At 56.1% G+C, this 8,466-nt stretch overlaps 1 protein-coding gene across 1 annotated transcript in view; it reads left to right on the top strand.

Annotated features, from left to right (window-relative positions):
- The first annotated feature begins 335 nt into the window (after window positions 1-335).
- The window catches only part of UCKL1 (uridine-cytidine kinase 1-like 1), a 15,010-nt gene continuing 6,879 nt past the window's right edge, over window positions 336-8,466 (top strand). The window contains exons 1-7 of the mRNA XM_009893427.1: window positions 336-526; window positions 1,151-1,257; window positions 1,473-1,643; window positions 1,891-1,962; window positions 3,132-3,321; window positions 4,493-4,554; window positions 5,911-5,927. Coding sequence (XP_009891729.1) covers window positions 1,195-1,257; window positions 1,473-1,643; window positions 1,891-1,962; window positions 3,132-3,321; window positions 4,493-4,554; window positions 5,911-5,927 — 575 coding nt within the window. The 5' untranslated portion in view covers window positions 336-526; window positions 1,151-1,194. The remainder of the gene's footprint in view (window positions 527-1,150; window positions 1,258-1,472; window positions 1,644-1,890; window positions 1,963-3,131; window positions 3,322-4,492; window positions 4,555-5,910; window positions 5,928-8,466) is intronic.

The raw sequence follows: 8,466 nt of genomic DNA, 5'->3' as shown, positions 1-8,466 counted from the left end.
TTAAAATGTAGTCCTGCGGGAGGATTTCTTGCTGTTGGCCGCGGCCAGGGGTGGCAGAGGTGTGGGTGCTGGTGGTGCTGCGGCAGGGCTGCGGTTGCCTCTCCCCCTCTTCCATTGCATCCCTCACTCACACAGCGGGGGATCCCCCGGGGGTGGCAGAGGTGTGGGTGCTGGTGGTGCTGCGGCAGTGCTGCGGTTGCCTCTCCCCCTCTTCCATTGCATCCCTCACCCACACAGCGGGGGATCCCCCGGAGACCCCCGATCCCACGCAGCGGGAACGGGGACCCTTCCCCACCGCCGGTAACCGAACTCCTTCCTCTCCCCATCCCCAGCAGCAGCAGTGCCGAATCCTTAGACCGGCTGTACCCCGCGGTGGGCTCCACCAAACCACCCCGAAAGCGGACCACTAGCCAGTGCAAGTCGGAGCCACCCCTGCTGCGGACCAGCAAGAGGACCATCTACACAGCTGGCCGGCCACCGTGGTACAATGAGCACGGGACACAGTCCAAAGAGGCCTTCGTGATAGGTAGGCAGAGGCAGCTCTGTCCCACTTCTGTGCTTCAGCCGGGGAAGACTAGCACGGGCAGCGTCGGTGCTGCCTGCCCGGTGGCTCTCCAGGAGATCTTGGGGGGATTCCTGCCCCACAGCCTCTTTGGAAACTTGAGGTTGGCTCCAGTCTCCGGGTCGTGAGCTGCTCAGCCCGGACAGGAGCGGGGAGAGTCCCCATGGTTAGTCCAGCGTTGACTGGGTGAGCCGTAGGGTCGGGCAGAAGCTGAGAGCTTGCAGCTGGAGGTGATGGATTATTGCAGGCACTGGGGCAGATCACAATCTTTGCCGGTTGTTCCCTCAACTCTTGTTGCCTGGGTTGTCACGAGTTCCCAGGGATTTAGTCTAGGCTGGTTCTCATGCCAGCTCTCCCCTTGTTACACAACCCTCTAACGAAGGGTTTCCCAGCTTTTGCTGTGCACGTTGCTGGCAGTTCCAGTACGTGCCGTTTGACATTTTCAAGGATAATCTCTCTCTCTTGTAGCGCCTCTCGATCCCCCTCTTTGTAGATCCCTCCAACTTAGTACAAGAGAGCAGTACCTGGGCTTGTGCTGGGAAAGGCAGAGTGTGGGGTTGGTGGCTTCATCCCTTTTTTCCCTGGCAGGCCTGGGAGGAGGCAGTGCCTCTGGGAAGACCACGGTGGCCACCATGATCATTGAGGCTCTTGATGTCCCTTGGGTGGTTCTGCTGTCCATGGACTCCTTCTACAAGGTGAGGCTGCGTGTTGTCCTGGCCAGGCTCCTTGGGCTGCCGTGGCCCTTGGCATAACCCTCTAATGGAGAAACGCGATGTAGATTTAGCCACAGCCTCAGGGTTTCTCCTTCAGACGGTTCTTGGGGCAGGGGGAGAGGTTGCTGGGCATGGCAGTGGGGAGGGAAGACTGCCGGTGGGATGGCCACGTGGACCAACCCCTTCTCTGTGGGCAGGTGTTGACCAAGCAGCAGCAGGAGCAGGCAGCCAGCAATGACTTCAACTTTGACCACCCCGATGCCTTTGACTTTGACCTCATCATCGCCACCCTGAAGAAGCTGAAGCAAGGCAAGAGCGTGAAGATCCCCATCTACGACTTCACCACCCACAGCCGGAAGAAGGAATGGGTACGGGACACTGGGGGGGGGGTGGGACAAGGTGGGGGGACTGCCAAGGTAGGAGAGGGAGGTGTCGTTTGGACCCCTCAGCCTTTTGCAGTCAGAGTCCTGCAGTAGCCCTCTGCTCTGTGGCTGGCTCAGGGCACATTTTTCGGGTGAGCTGTCGCCGTCACTAACAACCCGGAGAGATTCTTTGGGATGGGGCATCTCTGAGCATGTGTTCTGTGTCTTAACCGCAGCCATTTTGACTCCACAGAAAACCCTATATGGCGCCAACGTGATTATCTTTGAAGGCATCATGGCGTTCGCGGACAAGGAGCTCCTGAAGGTGAGGAAGGGTTTGGAATCGGTTCTGGGGAAGCCTGACAAGCGCAAGTGCTGCAGCCCCCTCTTCTGCAGCCTTATATCAGAGCACAAAGAGAGTCCCAGGTGCCCTGTGCACCTCTGGAGGGGACCCTGTCCTCTCACAGTGCTTCAGCATCACCCCTACAAACCAGCCCTCCACCAGCTGGGGGGAGACAGTGGGAGCATGCTTTCTCCTGAGGTCCAGCAGCAGGGAGATGACCTTCTCTTCCAGATTACACCAGCTGCTGCAGAACTTCACTGCGCAGGAGAAACAGGTCTCGACTCTCGCGGGGAAAGAGCTCCCAGCAGAGGTCAAGCGTTTCAGCAGAGATCTTGATCTCAGCCATTCGTTCCCAGGAGCTAGGAGCCAAGTGGTGACCTGGTCCCTGGCAGCGGTGGTGCAGAAATATAACTAGAAATTGCCCACCTCAGTGCTGCATGCCACAGCTGGCACAGGCAGAAGCAGAGTCTGCTGTACTTCTACTGGGCAAAGCCTGGTGTTTCTAGGGTGGCCTCATCCAGCACTTCAGGCTTTGCTGGGAATTTTTTGGATCCGTGAAAAATGCTGTAGGAGGGAGTGAGCCGTGCAGAAACTTAGCCAAACTCAGTCTAGAAAGTTTTCTTCCCTGCCAAGCGAGCGTTTGGGTTGCACTTTCCTGGAGCAACGATGACCTCCAGTGGACAGCTGGGTAAATCCCCCAGGAGTTTCCTCCGAGCATCCCCGCTCTCCTCTCTCTTGGCTCCCCTCCAGCATTAACGAGCCAGCGCTCCTGGGCTCAGCCTGTTGGTCTGTGCCGCGGGCATTAACTTCTCTTGTCTCCTCCTCGCTCTTGAATAACATCCAGGCAATGTGCTGGGGCTGCTTAGAAGTGGAGACAAGGTTTGGAGCCGGAGAGGTCTCTGGGGGCATGTGAGCAAGGGGCAAGTGGCAGCAAGGGACTCACTGCGGCAGCTGTGCTGCCAGCCAGGTTCAAGTTCAAGGGCTGCAGAGGCAAGAGCTCCCTCCAGGCTGGAGCAGAGCTGAGCGGAGCTCTGTTAAACCAGTGTTGTGCTGTGCGCAGGGCTCAGCCTTCTGGTTGTGGCTGGTGGAGAAGGTCTGTTGGAGGTACACACTTAACCTGGTGGGGTTTGTTCCCTCCCCTCTCCTTCCAGCTCCTTGATCTGAAGATATTCGTGGACACAGACTCGGACATCCGCTTGGTGCGTCGCTTGCGCAGGGACATCAGCGAGCGTGGCCGTGACATTGAGGGTGTCATCAAGCAGTACAATAAGTTTGTCAAGCCCGCCTTCGACCAGTACATCCAGCCCACCATGCGGCTGGCCGACATCGTCGTGCCCCGAGGTACCTGCCCAGGGCTGCCCCGAGCTGCCCCAAGGCTCAGTCCTGAGCAGGACATGAGAGACCCTGTCCCTCTGCCCGCAGCTCTGCTGGCCAGTCCCACTGCCCTCTGGCTGGTGAGGACAGAAGAGTGGCTGTCCCATGCCAAAACAAAGGTCCCTCCAGCCGAGTGTCTCCAAACACCGGCCGAAAGCAGATTCCTGGGGGAAAGTCTGCACTTTTCCCTCAACCAGTCTCCTGCCCTACCAGCTCCTGCAGCTTAGTGATTTAAAAGCTAGAGGTGACTTCTAGATCATAGAATCATAGAATGGTTTAGGTTGGAAAGGACCTTGAAGATCATCGAGTTCCACCCCGCTGCCCTGGGCAGGGACACCTCCCACCAGCCCAGGTTGCTCCAAGCCCCGTCCCCTCACAGGAAAGAATTTCTTCCTCATATCTCATCTAAATCTCCCCTCTTCCAGTTTAAAACCACTACTCCTCATCCTATCGCTATACTCTGTGATCCAGAGTCCCTCCCCAGCTCTCCTGTAGCCCCTTTAGGCACTGGAAGGGGCTCTAAGGTCTCCCCGGAGCCTTCTCTTCTCCAGGCTGAACACCCCCAACTCTCTCAGCCTCTCCTCCCAGCAGAGGGGCTCCAGCCCTGTGCTCATCTTTGTGGCCTCCTCTGGCCCCGCTCCAACAGGTCCACGTCTTTGCTATGTTGGGGGCTCCAGAGCTGGACGCAGTACTCCAGGTGGGGTCTCACGAGAGTGGAGTAGAGGGGCAGAATCCCCCCTCACCCTGCCGGCCACACTTCTTGTGATGCAGCCCGGGATGTGGTTTGCCTTCTGGGCTGCGATCGCACATTGCCGGCTCATGTTGAGCTTCTCATCAATCAGCACCCCCGGGTCCTTCTCCGCAGGCCTTTTCCCCAGCCGTTCTCTGCCCAGCCTGGATTTGTGCTTGGGATTGCCCCAACCCAGGTGTAGGACCTTGCATTTGGCCTTGATATTCAATAATAGACTATTAAATAAGAATTTAATAATAGCGTGAGCATCTCCTGCTGGAGAATGCTTTGGTAGGGAAGGGGAAGCAGGGGCACGGTGTGGTTGTGAACATCGCGGGGGACTTGGGGAAGAAACGGGCAATGTGGTTCTGACCGGACTGTCTCACTTTTGCTTCTGGTTCACTCCAGGGAGTGGAAACACAGTGGCCATCGACCTGATCGTTCAGCATGTCCACAGCCAGCTGGAAGAGGTAAGAGCTGCCTGGGTCCCCAGGGTGTTAATGGTGGGGTCAACCCTGACGGTGCAGCGGTGGCATTGCAGGAAGCAGGGCTGTGGGTGCCAAGGTGGGAAAGGCCCGGCTTCCCTCCATGCGTGTGAGCCACGGGGCTGTCCCCATGAACTCCTCCCAGCCCTGCTCCCTCCGTTTCAGCGAAGGAGACTGCCTCGTCCCTCTGCTCTGGTTAGCGCAAGGCTCCTCGGCAAGCTGCGGTCCAGCAGCGGCTTCCATCCCTCCCTGGGAGACCAAGTCATCTGGGGACAAGCCAACCGTCCTCCAGCGATCCGAGTGATGCGCCCTCCCTGCCCGCAGCCCTTACGGGGCCGTCATCGCCCCAAACCCTCCGACCCTTCAGCTCTCTGGCTCTGGCTTCTCCTCTTCACCCCCCTGCAGACACTGCTGCACAGTCTTTCCAGTCAAGAGCCCACTTTTCCAATTCAAAACCCAAAGTCTTGTCGTGTTGGAGGCCCAGCCTGAGCCCCGATCCAGGCACGTGCTCCATCACTTCCCCATCACTGAGTTTAACAAGTCTTCTTCTGTGTGTCCTGGGCCAGTCCTGACCAGAGGTTTGAGCCTGGGACCCCTGGATCGCATGACCCTGTTGCGTGTTGCTGTTCCCTGAGCAGCACAGCCCTCTCCCGCCCCACCTTTGTAGCTTTGATATTTAAGTCGTGGCGATGCTCAGGGCGATGTCCTGGGAGGTGGAAAGAGCATGAGGCGGAGGTGGATGAACTTGAAAGTAAAGGGCTCGATTCCTGCAGGCCTTTCTGAGCTCCCAGACGGCCGGTGCTGCTCGGCCCCTGGACGGGAGCTGGTCTGCGACAGCATCGTGCCTCCCATGCCCGCTCAGGAGCGACCGCTCCGGTGCAAAGGCGCGTTGGCGGGTTCTCCTTTCCCGGAGCATCCCGCTGTCGGGGCTTTCTGACTGCCGGCATTTACAGTGCTAAGCTCTGGCAGGTCGGGAAGTTGGTTCCTTGCTCACAGGAGCGAGGATGGGAGCTCCAGCATCATCAGCGCCGGGGCTGAGGAGGGCAGGCGGCTGTGGGCGCAGGGCAGGAGGGGGGAAATGGCTGTTTCTCCCAACCCCTGGGATCTGGCAGCGAGCAAACACGGCCGCTGAGCCCCGGAGCGTTGCTGTGAGCTAGAGGCGAGGGGTTGGCGAGGGGGGGGTGGGGTGGGTTCGTTTACCTGGGGAGGGGAAGAAGGGGAAAAGGCTACATGGGAATGCAGGAAAATATTCCTATTTTTCCTTTTCTTTTATCTTGAAACGACCCTGGTGTTGACAATGCTTAATACCGGTTGCATTGTGTCTTTGTGTTGCTGCCGCAGCGTGAACTCAGTGTCAGGTAAGAGCCCCTCACTCTGTCCTGTCTGTGCAGCCCGAGGCATTTCCAATGCCAGGCACTGCTTGGCTTAACCCTGCCCTGCCGCCGAGACCGACACCTCGCGTAACGGACGGCCTCGTCACGCTCCAAGCTGACGAACGGCCGCCTTGTCCTGAGCTTTGGTACCAGCCGGGACCAGGGATGGATCCGTCCGGCCCTGAGCGCAGCTGGGGCAGGGCCAGGTTTGTTAGCCGGGGACCCCCCCATCTCTGCAAGAAGTAAGGGGGCTTTGCGTCCTGGGATTCTCTTTTATTTCCCTTCATCCTCTAAGGCGAACGGTTGTTCAGAGCCGCTCTCCATCCCTGCTGATTAAACGTCGCTAAACATCAGTTATTAAGTTAAACGAAGCGGCTCAGGGGTGGTGGGCGCCCCGGGTCCCTCGCCGCCGCAGAGGCTCTCGGCCGTCATCCTGATGGCACCTCATGGCTTCGGCGTGGCCAGAGGTACCCGCTTCCCTGCAGTGTCTAAAGATTATACACCAACTATTTGGGGACCGAGGAAATACTTCTGCCCTAATCCAGCAGGATTTCCGGTTTCTCGGTATCTGCAGGTGGATGCTATAAAGTATACATTGACTTACTTAACCTCTTCAGCGTGTGGATCCAGATGGGACTTTAGCTGTCTTGCTTCCATTAAGCAGCCAGCTACGTTTCCAGGTATTTTTGTAGGAAGCAGAGGGGATGCATTACTGTAAATAGGTTTCCATTTAGATCTCCATCATTGCATGGAGACACTTAACTCAAGTAACCCTAAAATTTACATTTGGCATAAAACAAGCTTTTAAAATACCTGAGATGAGCCGGAAAAAGGCTCTGCTTTACTTATTTCTGCTTAAGCCATTCATTTCCTAGACACGGCAACTGGATGTTTTATTTTATTTCTGTTTGCTTGTTTAACACCATGGGGTCTGACATTTCGGTACAGACAGTATAAGCTTCCCTGGGTGTCTGGAGATCCAGGTGGGAAGGTGCTCTTTAGCCTGGAGAGAAGTCTGTTGCTTTAAAAAATTGCAGGAATAACATCAGAGAGTAGACTAATGTGTGTGTATGTATATATGTATATATTCTCGTGTGTGTATGTGTATATATGTATATACACACAGATATAAAACTTTCTTTCTCTCCGGTGATTCTCCTCTTTAATCAAAGTGGCACTCAGTACAGGTGACCTTTTTGTGCACCTTAAAAATCAGGTATTTAATAATATGTCAAGAAAGCATTAGTAGTTTTATGATAGCAAGTTTGGAAAGGTAACTCTGACCTCCAGAAATAACTCTGTGATAACCACAGCCACAGACATTTATACGTTCTGTTTAAGGCTTGTGGTTTCTATTTATGCCTTTGCCAGAATGTCTGGAAAATATTTCCTGCAAAAAAAAAAAAAGAAGAAAAAAAATCTGTTTACACTCCTGGAGTGCCAGTGCTTTTCCTGCTGCTGCGGTTTCCCGTCAGCTCCTCTGCGGGTCTGCGCTCGCAAGAGGAGCGAGGTGGATGGAGGGACGCGTGTCGAGCGAGATGCGCTCGGCAAATATGGGGCTTTTCGTCTCAAACAATTCCCTATCCTCCTGTCTTGAATGGCTTCATCTAAATGTCACGGTTGTTGCTCTGATGTCACTGCCTTTTGGCGGCCGTGGGGACGCAGCGAGGCCTTTGTAGCTGGTCGAATAAAACCTGGATGCTCAGATCTGGCCCCAGTCCGAGGTACTTCTGTGGTCCCTGCGGTCCAGGCTGGCCCTGGGCTGCCTCTCCTGACCCAGAGGGTGGCGGGGGGCGCCTCTCCCCGACTCTCAGCTGATCAGATGGGTGAATTCTGAGGCGTTTGAAGAAAGTGGTGCTGTTCCCTGGACCTGCAAGGGTGGTTATTTTTCCCCTCCTGTAACTGCTGGCTGCTGAGGAGCATCGTTGCCATCCTCTGTATTCCCTCAGAGCGCAGGTCAGATCGTAGGGTCCTTGCAGTTGGGATGTTTCTTGTCCAGCTTCCCACATGTTTAACCGTGCATGTGCTGGAGATGTAATTACGTGCAGGCGCTCCCTCTCCATCCGTGCCCAGGTGAGTATTCCTCCTCGAGCCCGGCAGCAGGAGCCGTCCCGGTGAAGCCGTGCCCGCCACGGCACAGTGCTCTCAGCCCAGCCCGCTTCCCGTCCCTCCTGCCCCGCTGCTCCAGCACCCAGCCCCGCGCTCGGAGCCAGTGCTCTTTCCAGCCCGATTCCCCTCGCCAATCAATATTCCCCACCCCCGAGGTCTCGAGCAGCTTGGCGTGCCCTTTGCCAATTGTGTCTTTAAATATCAACCCGTAGCGCAGTTTAACAGCCCTTGTTTGAAATGTCAGCCGTGAAAGCCAGCCGCTGTACGTGTTTGAAATGCCTTGACTGCATTAGCTTCTTTGTAGCTGGATGTCTCTTGTCTGCTTCCTGCTTGATAGCATGCTCAACAAAGAGCTGAGGATGTTCCCTGAAGCCTTCCTGAGAGATGGTCACCCCTTTCTCTCTCTTTTTCTTTC

Source organism: Charadrius vociferus, unplaced genomic scaffold (genome assembly GCF_000708025.1).
Source record: "Charadrius vociferus isolate BGI_N301 unplaced genomic scaffold, ASM70802v2 scaffold259, whole genome shotgun sequence".
Taxonomy (NCBI): Eukaryota; Metazoa; Chordata; class Aves; order Charadriiformes; family Charadriidae; genus Charadrius; species Charadrius vociferus.
Note: the sequence above shows the minus strand (reverse complement) of the source record. Positions and strands in the feature narration are given on the sequence as shown.